The sequence below is a fragment of the Cannabis sativa genome, chromosome 3, assembly GCF_029168945.1.
Source record: "Cannabis sativa cultivar Pink pepper isolate KNU-18-1 chromosome 3, ASM2916894v1, whole genome shotgun sequence".
Lineage (NCBI taxonomy): Eukaryota > Viridiplantae > Streptophyta > Magnoliopsida > Rosales > Cannabaceae > Cannabis > Cannabis sativa.
In genome coordinates this window covers 53,447,046-53,469,040 of record NC_083603.1, presented here as the reverse complement: position 1 = coordinate 53,469,040, position 21,995 = coordinate 53,447,046, and the positions used below count along the sequence as shown (strand labels likewise).

The window sequence follows — 21,995 nt, the reverse complement described above, 5'->3', positions numbered from 1 at the left end:
AAGTTAGACTATGTCTACTTTATGAATTTTCACTAAGCAAGGGCAAAATTGTAAAGAAAAGAGATTCTAGGTTTATTTATTAATTAAGAGACTTTACATGTCTAAATTAATAAATATATTAAATGGCAATATTATTTAATAATTATTTTTAAGTTATTAAATAATTAGAATGAGCATTTAAATGGTTAAATTAAAAAATTGGCATTTTTGAGAAAATGGGAATAAAAAATAACAAAATGGGAAAGTTGCAAAGTGAGGCCCAATTTCCTTATATAGGTCGCCCACTATGCATAGGCTTTTACCATTTTATTTTTCCATTATTTTAATGTCACACAATTCTACCCTAAACCTAGAGGGCATTCTATAAATAGAAAGTAATGGCTTCATGAAACAACACACAATTGCATCTCATTCTTTTTAGAGTGAATTCCTGAGCCACCACTTTCCTCTCTCTTTTCTTCTCTTCAAAATTTCAAAATTCCCTTTAGTGAATGAGTAGTGCCCATACACATCAAGTGGTACCTCAATCATAGTATGTAAGACTGTGGAAATTCAGCACCAACAAAAAGGAGAGAAAGAGATCCAGATTCAGATCTTGATTATGCTCTGCTACAGAAAGGAATCCAGGGCTAGAAATCTGAATGGAAGGAGTCATAATATTCCGCCGCACCCACTGTAAGGTTTCTTAAACTCTTATGTGTTTATTTCATTGTTTTAGAATTCATATTAGGATGTTAATCAACATACTTGGTAGTAAATCTAGATCCTGGTAAAATGACAGACCAGAGGCTGGCCGACCAGCTTTTGTGAGGAAGCTGGTCTGTCATTTAATGCTTGTTTGTGTGTCGGGCTCCCCATTTCCTTAGATACTGACTTGGTCTTCTTATTGGTGAGTTGTACTACCACGTAGCACTGATTTTATCTACGTAAGCATTACCACGTCAGGAGGACAGAAATCGGGATAACAAAGGTCTAAATCTAGATTCTTCTTCTGATGATGATTGAACTACATAATCTTCCTATGCTGAGTATTGCTTTAAAATGTGTGAGCAAGTTCTCAACACTAAGGAGCACGAAATTTCATAAAGAAATCCAAAATAAAATAGCCTCTAAATTTTTGAAAATTAAAGAGAAGAAGAAGTGAGCTTTTAGGGTTGTCTAGCTTAGAAAATCATCATCTGATAAAGGTCTCTTCTCTTTCTATTGATAGGCTTCACTTAAGGTTAAGTTTAGATGAGATTGGGCTTAAAATAAAGACTTGGGCTGAATCAATTCTTAGGGCCAAATTGTATATGGGCTTTAGAGTTAGATTTATGCCACTTTATTTCATTTAAATGAAACAATGTATCTTTTCTTATTTTTAGCACTTTTCTTATCTAATTATTTAAATACTAATTTATTTTAATAATTTTAAATAATTATCAAATAAAATATAGCTAAAATATTTTATTAATTAGACCCGCAAAGTGTACTAATTAACAAATAAACCCCTATTTCTTTTTTTCTTCTCAATTATATCCTTCCTTGGTAAAATTCATAAATAAGACATAGTCATTATTTAAAATCCTAATTAATTAAATAAATCAATTAATTGAGACTACAAATTAATATTATTCCAATTAGTGCGGGGATCATGGGCATATATAAACAAGCTCCTAATAAGTAGATTTGAAATTTACCAAGTAAATTTCTTAGCTTATTAATTCCTCTTGACTCCACTATAGATTCGGAATTACACTCCCAATTACATAGAATGTTCTATATACAAAATATAGATACGCTATGAATTATCTATTGTTACAATCTAAATAATTAATGATCCTTTATAGATGGTCTACATTGAATATGGACTAAATTACTATTTTACCCTTTAATGTACTTTATCCTTAAAACATTTAGCTACTTGTTAATGATATTTTGAAAAACTAATATAAATACAAAAATGAGGCCTCCATCATTTAAGCACGTTTAGTCAAGCTCTAAGGAAACTATCGTTTCACTTCTATTAGTTATAGAAGCTATAAATTCTATATCTATGATTAACGCTCTCACTCAATTGAACTACCGAGTTCTCAAGATGTAACTATTGGGCCGATCTTATTGGTCAACTTTAATGAATAAGTTAAAGAACCCATATAGTACAATTAAGATAGAACTTAACCATCTTAGGATTGAGATCAACTGACCTAAGATCAACTAAGTGACATTGACTTAGAAAAGACATACCAGTAAGTTTATGATATTTTTTCTATTGTCAATATCGGTTCAGTCTGATGTATATCTAATACATCTAGTATACTTTGCTAATGTCCTAGAAAGAACATTCCACATATTAGTGTGTAATTAAATTTTATCGTTGATTATCACGTCAGTGTAAAACCAATGCACTAATAAATCATGAGACTAAATAGTTTGAGGCATATAATCACAATTACTTTTCACTATGATGACATCACTATAATTGTGAATAACTATATTCTCAGGATTTAATAAAACTTATATATTAAATCTATAATCATTTATAAAACATGTGAACAGAGCATTGACAAGGTCAAGATATGATTTCTGATCTTTATTGAAAGTAAATAATATTACAATAAAATTAGGTTTTATTTAGGGCATAAAATTCCAACAAAAATAGGGTGTGGAAATTGAAGTATCATTTGTAGAAAAATGATTCCCAAGGCCCAAAGTATTTATTATTAATATCGTCACTTCAAAAAATTTAAATAAACAAAGATGGGAACAATGGCGAGTTTCCCCTACTACAAAGAGAAGATACAAAAATGTCTAAAACCCTAATCAGTTCCTAATCTGTATTGCATAAAAGGAACTGAGGGAGTAGTGTTTGAGGGAGAAAAAACAATTTTTTACAAAGCCCATTAAGGGAGAAAAAAACTCAATGGAGTGATAAAATGCAAGCCCATTTTCAAAACTTTTAAAAGTCGGTTGGAAGAAGACAATAAAGATAAACATGAATAACTCATATCAGAAATCTTAACTTGGACAAGGTCAAGATAAGATTTAACTCGAATCAGAACGAGGAAGGCCATGACTCAGATTAAACCGAGATAATTTTTAATTTGGACCCGGTTAAGATAGATTAAACTCGATTTAGACCAAGAAAAGATGTCATACAACTTAGACCGAGATAAAACCTAACCTAGCACCAACTAAGACACCGTAACCTCAAACTTGACCGAAGCCAGTCAGATCTCGGTTCAAGTCGAGATAAATGATACCTCTAATTGAGTCAAGACGAAACATGTTGTATATCGTACCTTGGATCAGGAGAAGGCAAAATACACCAAAGATCTGAGATAACTCGTATCTCAGATCCACGAAGGGAGACTACAAATTGGATATAGTCGAGATAAGATGAATGTAAGAGCTGAGATAAGACCTACCACCATTTAGTAAGAAATAAGGCCAAATCATATAAAACAAAAGTAGACTAAAGAAGATAATCCCACAAAAACTAATTATGGAAGATTAACAGTATATAGGTACTCGTGTCTTCCAGAGCATTAAAAAATGACAGCACCATCATGCATGCAAAGAATTTACTATAAAGACTAAAGGGTGGGTTTATGTAGAGGGATCAAAAAAAATGAAACTAAGAGAAAGGATGCATTTTGAACTTTGAGAGGAAGAACCTGAGGGAGAAAAAGTTTTGTGTAAATTTGATCAGAAAAATCAATGTCCGTTTTTAGTCAAAACATGCACTAAACACTAATGTTGGGTCATGAACTATTTATTTTTGAGCTATTACATATTTACTAAAAGCTGGAAAAACTACTTGTATATCTTCATGTACTTGGACTAACCAACATTTTTAAGAAACATAGAAGGATTAGGCTTGAAAATCATAGAAGTTACAATAAGCTCCAACGAGGAAAAAGTGAAGATCTTATAATTTTGTATGTTATTTCTCGTTGTAAAAGTGTATATTTTTCTCCTCCTAATATATTTTTCTCCTCCTATATGTTTTCCATGTATTTTGATCACTTTCTTTTGCTATTTTTTTTTAAAGTTTACACTGTGCATTTATAGATTTATCCATGCTAATTTAAAGTTTCAATAACTTTTGCTAGAATTTTAAGTTGATAATTGCATTCCTAATTTATAATTAGAGAGTGATGTATGTTACAGAGAAGTTCAAGGAAAATTATGAAAGTGAAGATTCAATTGACTCGATGGTAGTTGTTATTTGTGTTTCTGAGCATGTGACATGTGGCATATAAAGGAAGGGATTAACCTCTTAATCCCACTAATAAAATCCCTCATTTTAATCCTGATGCAGAGAAGCCTCACGGATGCGGGAACAAGTCAAGACTGAGAAGATACACGGAAGTCCACTTCGCCTTATCCTAGCTTCCCGGACGCAGAAGGCATATTGTCTCTCGTGGACCTGGAGTAGTCCAAATGTGGAAGTTAGCCTAGCTGGTACCCAGATGAATACTTGAAGGGTCTATCGCAGATATCGATCGCCCAAGAGTGTCGCAGACATCTACCTTTGGTGCAACCCGAATCGCCCAATGATAGTTACGCTTTTTCTAACACAAGATCATATCTTGTCCCCTATGTCCAGGCATAGTAGTGCGTGCACCTCATCCACCTTTTTGCCAGACGGTTATTCTAAACCTCTTATTTTAAAGGTGAAACCTTTGGGCGACATGTGCCCCCTACTTTTGAAGGTTAAACCTTTGAGCGATACGTGTCCACAACGTACAATGGTCCCCAATTTCCAGTTGTAGCACAATTGTTTTTAAGGGACCCAATAGTCAGCTCTCTTTTGCATGTAATTTACCCCATTAGTGGGATTTGAGCAAAAACCCTATAGCATGTCCATACCCGCCCCTTGCCTATAAATACCCTTCTATTTCCATACAAAGGGAGGAGGACAACCAAAAATAGTTGAAGCTCTGCCAATATTGCTCTAGTCTGAGAGAGAGAGAGAGAGAGAGAGAGAGAGAGAGAGAGAGAGAGAGAGAGAGAGAGAGAGAGAGAGAGAGAGAGAGAGAGAGAGAACATACAGTTAGGGTTTCCTGCAAAATATTGGAAGCACATCAAATACACCCTTAGAGGCTAATAGACTTACTCGTGGACTAAGACTAATCAACACTTGAATCACGTAAAAATATTCATCTCCTTAATTTTTGCATTTATTATTTCTTTAGTTCTCAAATATTTAGTTTCTGAAAATCTCAATAAACAGTAGCAATTTTGGCTTTTGCAACAAAATCTCTTGGGCTCGTTCAGTTTTTTTGTATTCTAATTATTATGTCCAATTATCTATTTAAGTTTATTTCATGTACTGCGTCACTCTCTTTATGTGTGGTACTGTGGTCTAGAGTGTCTAATACTCAAATACAAGAAATTTGTCCACTACTATCATTGTTCCTAACAAAAATAAAAGTAAATGGTTTAAAGAGTCTCACTCATAGAGTAGTGCCTTCCCTCATCACTAGTATAAATATGTATAATCAATTATTTAACATCTAAAAATACTTTATTTCTTCTTACCAAATGATTACATACATATGGTTACTAAGTTAATATTACAAGCATATTTTAAGTTATATTCTTATTTTTTATTTTGATTATGTATATTTTTAGTTGTATAATTATTATTTTTTTAAATTTTATTCAATAATATCATTATTTATTTAAAAAAATATTTAATTTATATACTATTTATTAAAAAAAATATATAATAATATTCAAAATTTATTATTAACTATAATTTTAATTTAACTACAATATCTTTAATTTTTTGATACTTTTCATTTTTACAAATATCATATACTTGTTACAATAGTGATTCTTCAAGTAACATATACATTTTTTTTTTCTATTTTATTGTTTTAAAAGAAAACAATAAGAGGAAAATATTTTTTAAGATATTTGAATTAGTTAAAAAAATGATAATAGAAAGAAAATTCCTATATTTGTGCAGTAGATTTAAATTTAAATTGCAATGTTAACCCAAAAAAAAAAAAAAAACACTTTATGTTACCCTTAATTACACTCAACAAATGCACCCTAATTGTTAAAATTTCAAGACATGTATTGTTAAAGAAAACTAGAGTGTGAATAAATAGAAATAACTGCTCAAATGGCATTTATGTGGCATAGGTAGTACCCAAAAAAAAAACACTAGCACTAATGGCAGCTAATATTAAACACCTTGTTCATCAGCTGTCTTTCTTTTTCTTTCTCTTTTTTTTCTTCGAGATAAATTTCATTGATAGAATGAAGCAGTAAAACAAAGGCTATGCGCAACTGTGATCCTTCAGTTACTTATTCCATTAGTTTCTATTAATTAAATAAGAAAAAAAACAATGGATGAAATAAAATGTATAGAGCACAAAAGAAAATTGTAAGTTACCTGCATACATTTACCTGTCATATAAATTAGCAATGCATGAGAATGAGATCAATTTGAGAAGAGAATTTACGACATTAGAAACAAATTTTCAGTAGCATGACAATTGGTTAGCTTAAGGGGATTGGCATCATCAAAAGGAGAAAAAAAAAATAAACATTGAAGAAAAAAGTCACTGTATATCCTACAGTTGAAGACTCAACAATCCATGGATGATACTGTGATCTGTACAAAACCTCTTCCAAAATTTTGCGGGGAATTCAAAACAGCTAAACAAATATTTGTCAATCTAAAAACTATATTCCCCTACTGCTGTTACAAGCTAAATGATGTATATGCTTAGACCAACCAGTAACCGGCAAAAAATGCTGCCATTAAGCAAGTGGCTAACATATGTTTCTTCAAAGCCACACAACCTTCTACTACTAAGCCCTCTATAAAAAGAAGGGTAAAAAGAAACATCTTATTGTAAATGTCCAAGAAATAAAAGATAATTCAAATTCAAGCAACCCTCACCCCCATATTATGCATGCTTAGCTGCTGCTTGCCGTGCTGCTAGAACTGTGTCAAATGCTTAAAAGGCTCTTCTTTGAGACATGATTATTCCCTGGGGATCAGTTGCTCCAACAAATTTGTTTGGCCTTATCCCATTATCAGAAACTTTACACCACTCTAGATTTTCTACTGAAACATCTCAACCTAAAACTGGAAACGAGTTGCAAGTATTAGCACCTAAGAAATCAGTGTCGGGACTTGAAGGACTTCAAACAGATGCACTTACACATGCGACGGGTTCTGCAAAATTTCTAGTACCAGCTTCAAATAGAAGGAGTTGAGGTTGCCAATGCCCTCTTTCACACGAATCAAGAACATTAACCCAGCTACCAATTACCTGGACATGAAGCAGAAATTGTAAGACAGGGAATGATGGCTAGTAAGATACTACGTACTAGACTGAAAATGAATTTACCTTGACAGTTTTATCATCATACATAATCCACTGTTTATGTTCGTGACTGTATGCATAGCAACGATAGTGTTGCCCATAATAACAAACCTAATGAAAGTAAAACATATTGCACATTAGATTAAAACTAGAACGAAAAACTATTCTTTTGAATCCAAGTGAAAAGGAAAGGACAAAAATAATGCCAATACTAAGATTCAAACTATTACATACCACAGAAACCAAGCTATATTTGTTGTTCAGTCCTATACCGCGATAAATGGCACTGATATCTATGTCAGTGTTAAGAGCCGATAATGTTGCTCTAATATCATCAACACTCTCAGAAGTGTTTTGCCATCCAAGAACTGCAAGACAATTATAGCTCTAGTTAACATATGTGTTCTTCCTAGCTCCCATAATAAAAGTGGATTCACTCAAAAACTGGTGAGTTAACTCACCCGCAGTGAAAACATGTGGTGGAGATGAGAGAATGTGGTTGATGTAGTTAAGCTTCCCACAGCCTCCAGCCTCAGCATCACATGGCGACTGATGATTCAACTCAACAAACTTTAAAAGCTCTTGGAAAGAGCTTTCAGCACACATGACCTAAACAGCCAAAAAAATAAAAAAATACATCAAGATTAGAGGAACCAACCCACCCACAAAACAGCTTCAGTAATTTATCAACCATGAGTAAAATGCACATACCTTCATTGTCCGGAGCGCACTGGCATTTATATTGTGAAAGAAAGTGGTGTACTTGAGAAACTTCGACCCCACTCCACAATTGTAGCAATCCATACTTTCGGAAATGTTCATTCCAAAAATGGAATGCACAATACAAGTATTGCGCACACAATCCCAAGACCCCTCCCAGCTATTTACCACTGATTTAGTATCAGAAATGCTTGAAGCAGGAGTAAATGACCGGTGAAGGCAATCAAATATCACTCCCAATACTTCAGAAGCATCATTCATCTGAGCCTGAAATTTCACTTATGTCAATCAAACCTTATAAAATGCAAATTTTGCTGGACTGATGAGCAGATAATGAAAATAACCATCCTAGTAGTTATGCAAAAGACAGGTTACTAGTTACCTCTTGGAAGAAATTACTATCTGGAAATAGGTTGCTCAAAGCTATTCTCAAAGAAGTAGGAGCGACTGCTTCTTTCCATGAATCAATGGAGGCAACATTCAAGGCAGAAAAAATTTCATATAGAGCACAAACAACACAAGGATCACCTATATGAACATGCTCTGATGTCTTCTGCAGGAATTCATCTCGAAACCGTCTAATGTGCCACAATGACTGTACACAAAATAAAAGTCAAAACAGTTTGTGCTCAAAAATTAGACGGAAGAAATTGCACAAAGATTATACATTCCACAACTATTCATAAGAAGCTCACCTGTATAATTACATTCAGAAAGCAATTATATTCACCAACTTCATTTTTCAATCCTGCACCAACTTTATTATCTTCGATCACATTATCCACTTGGTCATCATTGGGTACACCACCCCCACTATCTACTTCTCCAGAAGTCATTTGCAGCATCTTTGAACTAGTAGAAACGGAGGGAAGCTTTTTCCGTGCTTCAAATATGTCTGTAAAACAGCACAAGTTATATAGTTAAGCAGTACATCAGTAACATAAACCAATAAACAAGCAAACAAAAAGCCACTGGAAAATCTGCTCACTGGTGAAAAGAGATGTAAATTGAGTTAACTATTTGAACGTATATAGTGAAACTTCCACAACAAAGTGCTTGTGTGTCATTTTTTGTTTACTGCAAATTTATTGATTGAGCCAATCATTTTACTCTTAGATCTTTTTAACCACTTAACTATTGAACATATATATTGAAACTTCCAGAACAAGGCGAGAACAAAGTGTTAATTATAATATTTTTTTCATTAAAGATTTTGATTATCTGTGGTATATAGTTGCAAGTATTTTGTTTCCTGGTTTGCTTAGGAAAGTGACAGAATTTTACAACACTTTTAAGAAAGTTCTCTAACCAATGATCTTATAAGGTAAACAAACTTCATGGTATAAATATCACATATCTAGTCCTAAGCTATAATTCAAATTCTTAATGAAATTTCTTGGAGAAAACTAGAAGTATTGAGAGGTTGGGAGTTAGAGAGAGAGTGGAAAAGTGTTGCGTACATCAAATTTCTATTCTCATAAACCCTATATACATATAGTATAGAAGTCATCCTAGATCTCAACCAATAGGATTAGGATTAGGACTATAATTCAAATACTTAAAAAGAAGTAAAGTCCATTTTAAATGACAGCTTCAATCACATAACATACAGATTATAATTAATAGATAAACTTAATTATGTTACAGAAATTTTACCAAGGCTTTGGCGCTTAGCCTTTTTCATATCAGCATGGAACCTTTCTTCAAAATCGTCTTCTGCTTGTAGGTGTCCTAATGACTTGGCTTCATCGTCTCCAGGTGCAGACTTACCTGATACAAATAACATAACAGAAGTTTACTTGTGTCAACTGAAAGAGGCAAGTCCAAGAGAAAAGAATGCCTAGAAAAGCTTGTACAATTAACACTTCTTCCTTAATTCATGGTGATATTTATAAGCCTAACTAAAAATATCCAGCTGCTTCAAAACAACAAATAAAAAATAACAGTAATTTAAATAAAATTCACATAACTTTTAAATAAAAAACAAATGTATATTTATTTAATACAAAATAAATCCTAATTCAAATTCAAATTTAAACCAAAAAAAAAACAGAAAGATCTATCTAAGTGGAACAGTTTAGTATTCAAATATTATTCTACAAATCTAAAACGATGTTTAAATAAAAAATACTAAATGTATATTTATTTAATACGAAATAAATCCTAATTCAAATTCAAATTTAAACAAGAAAAAACAGAAAGATCTATCTAAGTGGAACTGTTTAGTATTCAAATATTATTCTACAAATCTAAAACGATGTTTAAATAAATACTAAAAAGAAACGTTTATTCCAAACAAACAAAAGGACTATACTCAAGCCAATTCGGGAAATTACAATCCCACAAAACAGTCAGCAATAAGCTAACTTATCACAAGACCTGGGATGATAAAAAAGTTTAGACCAATGATCTTATAAGGTAAACAAACTTCATGGTATAAATATCACATATCTAGTCCTAAGCTATAATTCAAATTCTTAATGAAATTTCTTGGAGAAAACTAGAAGCATTGAGAGGTTGGGAGTTAGAGAGAGAGTGGAAAAGTGTTGTGTACATCAAATTTCTATTCTCATAAACCCTATATAGATATAGTATAGAAGTCATCCTAGATCTCAACCAATAGGATTAGGATTAGGACTATAATTCAAATACTTAAAAAGAAGTAAAGTCCATTTTAAATGACAGCTTCAATCACATAACATACAGATTATAATTAATAGATAAACTTAATTATGTTACAGAAATTTTACCAAGGCTTTGGCGCATAGCCTTTTCAATATCAGCATGGAACCTTTCTTCAAAATCGTCTTCTGCTTGTAGGTGTCCTAATGACTTGGCTTCATCGTCTCCAGGTGCAGACATAACTGATACAAATAACAGAAGTTTACTTGTGTCAACTGAAAGAGGCAAGTCCAAGAGAAAAGAATGCCTAGAAAAGCTTGTACAATTAACACTTCTTCCTTAATTCATGGTGATATTTATAAGCCTAACTAAAAATATCCAGCTGCTTCAAAACAACAAATAAAAAATAACAGTAATTTAAATAAAATTCACATAACTTTTAAATAAAAAAACAAATGTATATTTATTTAATACAAAATAAATCCTAATTCAAATTCAACTTTAAACCAAAAAAAAAACAGAAAGATCATTCTAGGTGGAACAGTTTAGTATTCAAATATTATTCTACAAATCTAAAACGATGTTTAAATAAAAAATACTAAATGTATATTTATTTAATACGAAATAAATCCTAATTCAAATTTAAACAAGAAAAAACAGAAAGATCTATCTAAGTGGCACTATTTAGTATTCAAATATTATTCTACAAATCTAAAACGATGTTTAAATAAATACTAAAAAGAAACGTTTATTCCAAACAAACAAAAGGACTATCCTCAAGCCAATTTGGGAAATTACAATCCCACAAAACAGTCAGCAATAAGCTAACTTATCACAAGACCTGGGATGATAAAAAAGTTTAGAACAGCAATAAAAAGCACCACTGTGCTTCCCTTTCAAAAAAAATAATAATAATAAAAAGCATCACTGTGTTAATGTAGTAATAATAGGACCGGACCATTCTTTTTGAGATCATCCTCAGAATTTTACAAGTCCTCCACAGCACTACAAATAGAATTGATTTTATTGGCACTCTTTGTTAAATACAAAATGACACACTAACAAGGAAAAATAGAAAAAATAATTTCTCCACCTTATACTTTATTATTCATTAGTTTTATCATTTAATCATTAAATTACATTTTTCTACATCCATATTTTGTTCGCCAATGCTTACATTTGCATATTTTTAAGTTGCTTACATTTTTAATAATTTTGAGTTCTAAAAATAAAGACTTGATGTTATGTTGTAGGTTAAGAAATAACATTTTACCGTTTAAATTTATAAAGATGTTTTGTTATATACATTATTATATTTGTAAATAAATAAATAATTAATTAAAAAGAGGAGAGAGAAAAAAGAGTGCCAAGAACTGTCAGTTTAAAAAATACGAAAATAACTCAATCTTTCAAAAGCTGTTATAACAATATTTACATAACCAACAAGTAGGGATTTGAATATAAAGCCTTCACGAGCGACTGTGCTTTTCTCTTTTATTGAAAAATAATAACAAAATAGAATAGTGATTGTCCCCAAAAAGTAAATGCAGGGCAACTACAGTAGCGTAAAATGTAGTTTGACAAAATAGCAAACGAAATACCAAACATAAGTAAAAATGTCTGCCACAATACTTATTAATTTACTATCATACTAATAAAATAATACTAATAAGCATACTAACAAGATGTAAAGTCAATTAATTCTGAAACTTACTGCTGCTACTATGGACTTCTTTTAAACCACCCTCAGTAAGTGAACTCCCAACTTCAGCACTTTCCCTTGGGGATGACGAAAATTGATGCTTTCCATCAGAAACTTTGACAGAACTCTTTTGTTTTCTTGCTCTTCTTCGTCGTTCAGAAGGCAAAAAACCATCCCCAGTAATTCCCTCATTAGCAAGGCCTCCTGTAATAAAAGAGACAATTATAACAGTTCTAAAGTGCATCCCAACTCTCATCTTAAAAAAACAAAATCTACCTTGTCCAACTTTGGCCTGATTATCTCTGCTCATTTGAGTACAAAGAGCGGTAGGTGATGTAGAATGGTGAGGCGTGAGGACATCCTCTGACTTGCTTGCCAAGTGCTCCTAAAAGAGGAAAAATTCATTAGGTTTTTCGTAAAGCTACACGATCCTCCTTAAAAGTACATTTTTTCCAAATTTAAGGGAACCCAAATGCTTTTTAAATAATCTCCAATATCAAATTCAATATCTTGCTCTTCATTAAATATTATAAGAAAGAGTAAGAGAGTGAATAAAACACAGCATTCGCAACCAAAAAATGCTTACCTGCATTGAAGGTTTAGATTGCTCACTTGCATCTAAATCAACAGAATCAAATTTCAAGCTTGCATCATGCATTGCCTCTTCCACTTTCTCATGATATGTTTCTTTTTTATGTTGCTCGGCAAGGTGCCTCTGTTTAGCTTCATTCTCCATTCGTCTTTGGAACTCCAAAGTTTCTTCAAGCTTTCTTTCCTCTGCTTCAAGTTCAATTCTTCGTCTGAGTTCCTCTTCCTGCTGCTTTAAGCTATCACCATCCACAGAAACAATGACCTCAGAAGTTGGATGATCAGCATCATATGCAACCTCACATGCAACCGGTAAGGGACTGCATGCAGCAAGAGACAATTTACATACATTAAAATGAATGTTCCTCGTTTCATAAGAGGAAGACCAATAAAATACTTCATACCAACTAGAGAGCAATTAACTAAAGAGTTGAACTGATTTGAACAGTGAGAAAAAGACACATACACTGGGTTATCAATCTCATCATCATGTATCCGTGGCTCTGAAACACCAGTAACCTGTGGAAGAAAGAAAAAAAAACCAATGGGTGAGCTTCACACTTATTGTGATGCTTATTTCTACACATTTACAGCCACCACCTAAAAATATCACATCAGACAATAAAAACCTTTGAATGCTTGGCTTTCCTAGATTCCTTGTTCTTTTTCTTATCCTTTGTTTTCTCCTGAGTGTGTCTCGAATTATCATTTCCCCCCCTGACAACCTTCTTAGAGTCATCAAGAGCAAGTTCTGCTAAAAATGCTTCTCTTGCAGCATCAGATTTTTCTGTGGCATCCTTCTGAGCTAATTTCTCCAAATGTGCCTGTAAGAATAGAATAGAAGCCAAGATACAGTCAAGAAATAACTGGTGAAGAATAATGCAAAATTTCAACTCAATGAATACAAACCCTCAGGTACGACTTCACAAGAGGCAATAATATTGAGTGATAATCATGGACAGCAATAGAGCCAAGCTTAAGTTTCAACTGCTCCATGATATTAACGTTTCGCATTAACTTTGCATCAGTTTTGCTAAGCTGCATGACAAAGAAAACAAAACTTATATAAGTGCCTGTTCTCAACTAATGAAAGCACATCAAAATTAAAAAACACTAACCTCTACTTGTATATGTTCTTTGTGTCTTCGGATTGAAGCTTCTATACAACTCTCCACTCGGAGCAAATAGTCTTCACCAGATTCCAAATCACATAACTGAGATGTCAAACCAGAATATGTTTCCTCATAGCCAAATTCATTGACATTCGGAGCTTCTACTTCTTTTATAATGTTTAATATAGCATCTAATTCAAATCGGCTTCTGAGCGTCAATCCATCATTGTCACTCTCCAGCTCCTCTCTCCGCTGCTTCAAAATAGAATCGAAACTTTGATGGACATAGTCTCTGGAATCATTCCTCTTCCTATTTTCTTCAGCACATAGATTTTCTACTGCTTGTAATGCTTCTTCATAGCTTAAATGCTCACATTTTTGCTCACAGAGGCTCTGTAGTTGATAAAATTCCTTCTCAATCATCTGGAGTATTTCCATTCCTTCACTTGCTTTTTCTTCTTTTACACGCATCCATGATGCTAATTCTTCTCCACTAGTTGGACCTGCATAAATCCAGGACAGAAAAGCACTGGTATCATTTAGATCACTATCATTCACATTGCTGACCACTGCAGAAGCTCCGGCCGAAGCCTTGCCTGTGGCATCATGATGACTGCTAACATGAGTGGATTCATCTGATAACAAACATTCATCAAGAACTACAAATGATGCATCTGCACTGAGAACAAGCAGCTCCTTAATCTCTAGACATTTACTACCAATATTTGCCTCATCCATGATACTACTTTTCTCAGAATTTCTACCTAAACCACAAGAATGAGATAAATCCTGTAAGACATTGAGCATTTTCTGAAGCTCGGAGACTCCCAAAAAGCAAATGCACATAGGTGTTTGCATCACCCCATTGTTAAGAAGCTGGAATCCTATGTTCATTTTCTGCAACTCATCAAACGCAAATTGTGTCACCCATTTAAGATGGCTTGTTGCAAGACATTTATTCCTGACAAGCACCTCAAACAAAGCAGATATTCTTTCAAGAAGTTTTGCACGCTCAGAGTCATCAGATACAGGCCAGCTATCAGCAATAGAAGAGTGCGCCATAGACCCATTGGCCTCAGGACATTGTCCAGACTCTATGTTGGTAACTTTTTCATGGATACCACTCTCAGCAGCAGAAATACAATGACTATCCTTTTGATTTCCCTTCTCAGATGAAGAATCCCCCATATTTTTCCCCAAAGTGCAATCCTTGACAAATTCAGAATCTTTACATTTTGTTTGATTTTGAACCATTTCAACTGCAGCTGACACATCCACAGGTTTCCAAGAACACTTATGAAGCATCTCAATCCATTCATTATTAACCTCTTCAGGCAACATTGACCTCAATTTAGGCAAAAGACTTGCCACGTGCTCCTTCGTAATGTGATGTAAGTGCGAATCAGAATCAGCAAATCTCTCATTACACCTGCAACAAACCCGGACACTCCACTTCCTACCACTATTAGTCTCAGTAAAAGACAAGGCTTCTAATAAAACATCATTTGCCAAGCCATCCTTCAACCAAGCAAAATGGGATTTAATATCAAGGATCCCAACCTTAAGTAAGTCTCTCTTCTTATCAATACTGGTGGTATTCCAAAATGACCTGACAAAATCTCTGTTTTCCGCACAAGATTGACTTTTCCTTGTATTGCTTGACTTCCGCCGATCGCCAGTTCTCTGACCAGATGCTGGAAGTGAATCCAATCCCTTATCAGTCTTGTCTCCATCAATTTCCAACTGAGGCACCTCTGACTTCTGCTGCAACAACCTAGCCGCAGCAACTCTAACTTCAATCTCCTTCCTCCGCTCTTCTTGTGTCTTGGTGGCCTTCTTAATCTCATTGGGCCTCCTAGCTGGAGGCAATCTCCCCTCCATTGGGTCCTCCGTCATTCTCCTTATTGGAATAAGCCGAAATTTATCATCCCCATTTCCCAAATTCTTCATCCAGGACGATATAGAGGCAATATTAGACTTTTGTATCAGCTGTCTTATCTCATTCTGCACATTACCAATTCGAGCTTCTGGCGTTGATAGCTTTTCTTGGCTGTCCTCCTGCGAGCTCTCCTTAGCAGGATCGACAGGGTTTTCAATTGCCAGCAAACGCTCACATTCCCGCACAACCTCCTCATACTCCTTTGCTTCATTGGCCGATTCAAACATCAAGTTGGCGTAAAAATGCCCGAACTCAATCGAGTTTGGAGACAACTCAACTGCTCTACGAGCAGATTCAATTGCACGCCTCAGATGCCGATACTTGACGTTTTGGTCTTCAATAACGGAGGCCATCTTGCTACATACAGTACTTTGAACTCTGTAAACAATCGCCAAATGAGCCGACTTTTCGTACCGCTGACATAGTTCCTTCGTCAACCTTAGAGCTTTGGTATGGTTCCCGCGCCTAAGCGCCATGAGGGCTCGGTCGCACTCGAGTCTGACATTAGCTTCAGATGAAGCGTCCGATTCAACGGACTTCGGCGATACGATCTTACTCTCAGAAACAGGATTAGGGGTATCGGGACTCAGGGTAGGCTCCAGTTCGTCTGGACTTAAACCATCAGCGGTTCCGGCGGCTCCGTCGACAACCTGCTTAGTCACCGCCGCCGGTGAAGCCGCCGGCGATTGTTTAGGACGCGCCGCAAGATTTCTCTTCTTGTTCCCCATTCTTTTAATCTATGTATATATCAATCCGATTGATTCACATGCATACGCCTAAATACAAAAACGAATAAACAAAATACAATCACAACGCACGCATATATCGTTCGTACATTTCTTCTATATACATATACTCATACCCGCATATAGATATATAGATATAGAGCGAGACAGTGTGTGTGTAGTATAACTTACTTGTAACAGTGAATGAAAATGCGAGGAGGCGAATGAATTGGAATATATAGCCGGAGATGCCGTAGAGAAATCGGCGGTGAAATCGAAGAGGAGAGAGAGTAACTTGGTATGGGTTTCGGAGTTGGGTTCGGGTTGCTCTGTGTGAGAGCGCACACACAGACACCACCTACCCAGAGAGAGAGAGAGAGAGCTTTGATATGAAATTTCCTAATACCAAAATCTAAGATCAAAACGGAAAAGCTACATCCATCACTCTAAATTAACCCTCTTTTTCCATAAAATTAAAAAATTAAAAAAAATTAACCCTCTTTTTCCTTTATAAAAAAAAAATAATAATAATAATAATAATTAACCCCCTTTTTCTATCAAAAAAATAAAAAATTAATACTCCTTTTTAATAAGTTAATAGATTTTTTTACACGATATTAGAATTTTCTTAACAGATTTTCTGCACTTTTTTAAATACTTTACCAAAATTTCACCTTTTTTTATTTTACCTCAATTTACATTACATTATACATAGCATATTTTATATTTTTCTCTATATCATTTAAATAATACTAGATTATTGTGTTTTTACTTTTTATTTTTGTTATGTGTATTTTTAAAAGGCTAATTAGGATTTTTGCCCCTAAACTTTGACATGTACCAAATCATGCCCACTGAATTTTTAAGATCGTTAAAAATGCCCCAGATTATTAAATTTAAGGACTTTTTTCCAATTTTAGTAAAAAAGTCTAACATGGATAAAAGTTCAGAGGTCATAATTTAGTACATGTCAAAGTTCAAGGGGCGTGATTTGGTAAATATCAAAGTCTGGGGAGCATGATTTAGTACATAAATAATCATTGAATAGTAAAATTGAATGAAATTAGACAAAAATCCTTAAATCCAACAATCTCAATAGTTCAGAGGACATTTTTAACGACCTTAAAAGTTCAAGGAGCATAATTTGTTACATGTCAAAGTTCAAGGGGCAAAAATCCTAATTAGCCTTTTTAAAATCTTATAAATTAAAGGAAACTACTTATTTATTATTTAATTTTGTTTTTTTAAAAAAATATTTAAAAATTTAAAAATTTAAAGAAAATAAATATAAAATTAAAAAATATTAAATAACATACTCCCAATATTAAAAATAATAATAATAATGTTACAATACTTAGTTATATTTTTAGTTTTTAGTTTTGTTATGTGTATTTTTAAAATCTTATAAATTAACGGAAATGTTTTTTTAAATATTTAAAGTTTTAAATTTTTTAAGAAAATAAATATAAAATTAAAAAATATTAAAAAACATACTCCTAATATTAAAAATAGTAATAATAAATTAATAATGTTACAAATAATATATTAATATTTATAATTTTAAATTAATTTAAAATTGGTATAAGTTTAATAAACCTTACAAATAATATTAATATTTATATATATAAATTAATCTAAAATAAATAATATTAATATTTATATATATTTATTGTTGACCGAGGTTTTCGGCAACTAATAAAATATTATAAAGTTTGTGAGCTGTAAGAAATTGAGAGAAGGATTTTTACGTGGTTGGGGCGTTAATGAGCCTTAGTCCACGAGTCTTTGTTATTTATGAATGTCTTTAATACAGAGAATGTATTTGGGGAGTGTTTCACTCTTATAAATACAGAGAATGTTCTTGGTGAGTATTTTCTCTACTTGCTCATATGCAGCCCCAGATTCTCGATCCCCTTTAATGAGCTTTGAGGGGGGTATTTATAGTGTTTTTGGTGGGGTGATCCCCAGAATTATCCTTACAAGTGTATCTGTAAGTATCCATAAAGTTGGGCATTCCCAATGAATATACCATGGGTAATGCATGGTCAAATCCCTAGGTGTTGTAGGGTTTTTATGTGGAATGTCCTTATTGCCTTTTGACTGATGTGACTCTTCACAGTGTAGCCGTCGCTAGACTTAAATGATCATTACTGTGCAGCTGTTGGTTGGAGGTTGTGCCGTCAGACTTTATTGCGTGTAGCAGTCCCAACACGCTTCCTCTCATGCGGCATTTAATGCGACTTGATTGCTCAGGAGAAACCTGACACCTCGCGGAGATGCCTTAGCGTTACTCGAGCTTCTGGGAGCATATGGAGTTCCATATGCCTTCTCCGGGAGCTACGTCCTGGACGCTACCTTATGGCATAAAGACTTAGCAAATATTGTAAATTGCTTGATCCACGTGTCCTTATCTGGTTGGTCCACGTATATTGGGCAAAATCAGGGGCAACATTTATAAAACTAACTCTACTAATACCGTTAAATTTAACGGAATGTTTTTATATTCTTAAAATATTCCGTTAAACCAACAAAAATCGTTAAATAGTCACATTTAATGTATAAAGATAAGGGTAAATGGCGGCAAAACCCCCAATACTTTCGTTTTGGTTTCATTAAACCCCCACAACCCAAATTTCTGCGGGTAAACCCCCAAAATCACTATTCTGTTAGCAATTTACCCTTCCCGTCCAAATTTAGCTGTTAAATGCCAGGTTAACTTGTCCACGTGGACACAATATACACATGGCACAATTTTATTGGTCCACGTAAATAATTATATTAAAAAAATTAAAAAAATAAAATAAAATTAATTTAAAATTAAAAGATTTTAAATAATTTTTTTTTCTTTTTTTTTCTTTTTCTTTTCATTCTTTTTTTTTTCTTTCTTTTTCTTTCCTTTTTTTCTTCTTTCTTTTTCGTTTTCTTTTCTGTTCAGAGACATAGTCTCTCTCTCTCTCTCTCTCTCTCTCTCTCTCTCTCTCTCTCTCTCTCTCTCTCTCTCTCTCTCTCTCTCTCTCTCTCTCTCTCTCTCTCTCTCTCTCTCTCTCTCTCTCTCTCTCTCTCTCTCTCGATGTAGGTACAGACCCGCGCCCGGCGCCAGTGCTGATGACCACCTGCCAGGCGCACGGCGTGCTGAAGCTTCCCCGACCCAGGTAACCCCGAGCCCTCTTCTCTTTCTTTCTCTCTCAGCCCTCTTCTCTGTCTCTCTCTCTCTCTCTCTCTCTCATCCCTCTTCTTCTCTCTCTCTCTCGATGATGCAGAATAGTCCTGTTGCCGTCGACGAGGACCACCGAGCCGTCCGTTGACGAGGACCACCGAGCCGGCCACGAGGACCCCAACCTAGGTATCGATCACCGATACCTCTCTCTCTCATTTAGGGTTTTTCATAATTTTTCTTTGCAATAGATCTGTGTATAAATTTTTTGGGTATTATTGTGATTTTTATTTTTCAGATCTGTAGAAAAATAATGGTTGTGGAGAAATAAATTTAGGGTTTTAAGGTTTGTGTTTTTGGACTAAAATTTTGTGTATATATGTGTGTTTGTTTATTTGTTGGATTTGGATTTATTTAAATTGGTTTGTTTTGTGTATATATGTGTATATCGGGGTGGTGTTTTGTTTTGATTTTTTTTTTTTTTTTTGTGATTTGGATTTGAAAATAGGCGGTGGTGGTGGTGGTTTTGGCACTAGTAGGTTGTGGTGATATTAGAGATGGTGGGTGGTGGTTTCGGTGGCTGTGAATGGTAGTGGTGGTGGTGGGCATCAGTGGTCGATGATGGTGGTGGTGGTGATGATATTTTTGAAGAGGAGTAATGGTGGTGGTGAGATAGAGAAAGAGATGAAAGAGTTAGAGAGAGAGAGACAGAAAAAGAAAGAAAAGAAAAATAAAAAAAAGAAAGAAAAAAAAAATTATTTAAATTTTTTTAATTTTAAATTAATTTTATTTTATTTTTTTGATTTTTTTAATATAATTATTTACGTGGACCAATAAAATTGTGCCACGTGTATATTGTGTCCACGTGGACAAGCCAACTTGGCATTTAACAGTTAAATTTGGACGGGAAGGGTAAATTGCTAACAGAATAGTGATTTTGGGGGTTTACCCGCAGAAATTTGGGTTGTGGGGGTTTAATGAAACTAAAACGAAAGTATTGGAGGTTTTGCCGCCATTTACTCTAAAGATAAAGATATTGTAATATATAAAAAATAAAAATATATAATCACTATAGTTACACTAATGTTGACTATTGAATCATTATTGAATATTTATGATTTATTAAATTATATTACTTGTAACATGAAACTAGATTTCATTTATTATCATGTTTACTTATAAAATACTAATTAAAATTAATTTATTTATAAATTAAATTTAATTATAATTACTAATTAATTTTTACAATTAGTAAAATTAGCAATTAATTTTTTTTAACATTCCTACTATTATATATTTACAACAAAACTTCCTAGTAATTCAAAAAAAGAAAAAAGACATATAACTTTTTTTTCTCTTTTCCCATTGAATCATATTCTTCTTTTTCTTTTAATATAGAGAAGCAACCTTACTAAAGAGTTTTTTCTTTCCTCTCAAATACCCATATCCAACCTCCAAGATCTTTCTCATCAATTCTCAGACTCAATCCTCAATATGACTCCCATCGTTCACGACCTTGGACAGCAGGGCCAGCCCAACCAATTTGGGGGCCTTGGGCGAAAAATTAAAATTAGACATTTTATTAAAAATAAAATCATTAATCAATACTTCATAAATTTAACTTAAAAAAAATAATATCGCATAAATTCTTTTACATTTATTTAGTAAATTTAAATATTCTAAATAAAAGTACAATCAAAATATTATTCAAATTTGTTGATTGATCTTTCCCAAAAGTATATTTTCCTTCTTCAAATTTGTCATATCGAACAATCTCCAATTTATAAAACTTAATAATAACATTAGTTTATTCAAAATTATTAGAAAAAATAACACAGATTGATTCATCTAAAAATTTATCTTTCTTGCTTTTTGGGATGCAAATTTGTTAATCAAATCATTGTATTCAAGTTTATCTAGCAAATTATTTTCAATTGACAACATAGCTAATCCACTCAATCTCTCTTGCAACATAGTCGTTCTTAAATAAGACTTGATTAATTTTAATTTTGAAAAACTTCTCTCTGCCGATACAATTGTAACTAGAATCGTTAGTAATATTCTATAGGCAATGAATGCATTTGAAAATGAATCAAAAT

The 21,995-nt window shown here is 33.3% G+C and overlaps 1 protein-coding gene across 2 annotated transcripts; it reads right to left on the bottom strand.

Moving 5' to 3' along the window:
• Nucleotides 1–6,547: 6,547 nt before the first annotated feature.
• Nucleotides 6,548–17,192, bottom strand: LOC115709867 (uncharacterized). Of its 2 annotated transcripts, XM_061112121.1 has the most exons (18): nt 16,935–17,192; nt 14,085–16,793; nt 13,876–14,004; nt 13,596–13,790; nt 13,433–13,485; nt 12,965–13,286; nt 12,655–12,763; nt 12,391–12,582; nt 10,805–10,918; nt 9,711–9,824; nt 8,750–8,949; nt 8,437–8,649; nt 8,046–8,321; nt 7,796–7,943; nt 7,569–7,702; nt 7,359–7,445; nt 7,170–7,280; nt 6,548–7,093 (listed from the first exon to the last, which is right to left on the bottom strand). In XM_061112121.1, the coding sequence occupies exons 2-18, from the start codon at nt 16,743–16,745 to the stop codon at nt 7,088–7,090; spliced, it is 5,064 nt and encodes a 1,687-aa protein (XP_060968104.1). In that variant the 5' UTR covers nt 16,746–16,793; nt 16,935–17,192; the 3' UTR covers nt 6,548–7,087. The 2 variants fall into 2 exon arrangements, with proteins under 2 accessions (XP_060968104.1, XP_030493960.2); XM_030638100.2 differs by having other exon boundaries at nt 6,548–7,280.
• Nucleotides 17,193–21,995: the final 4,803 nt, after the last annotated feature.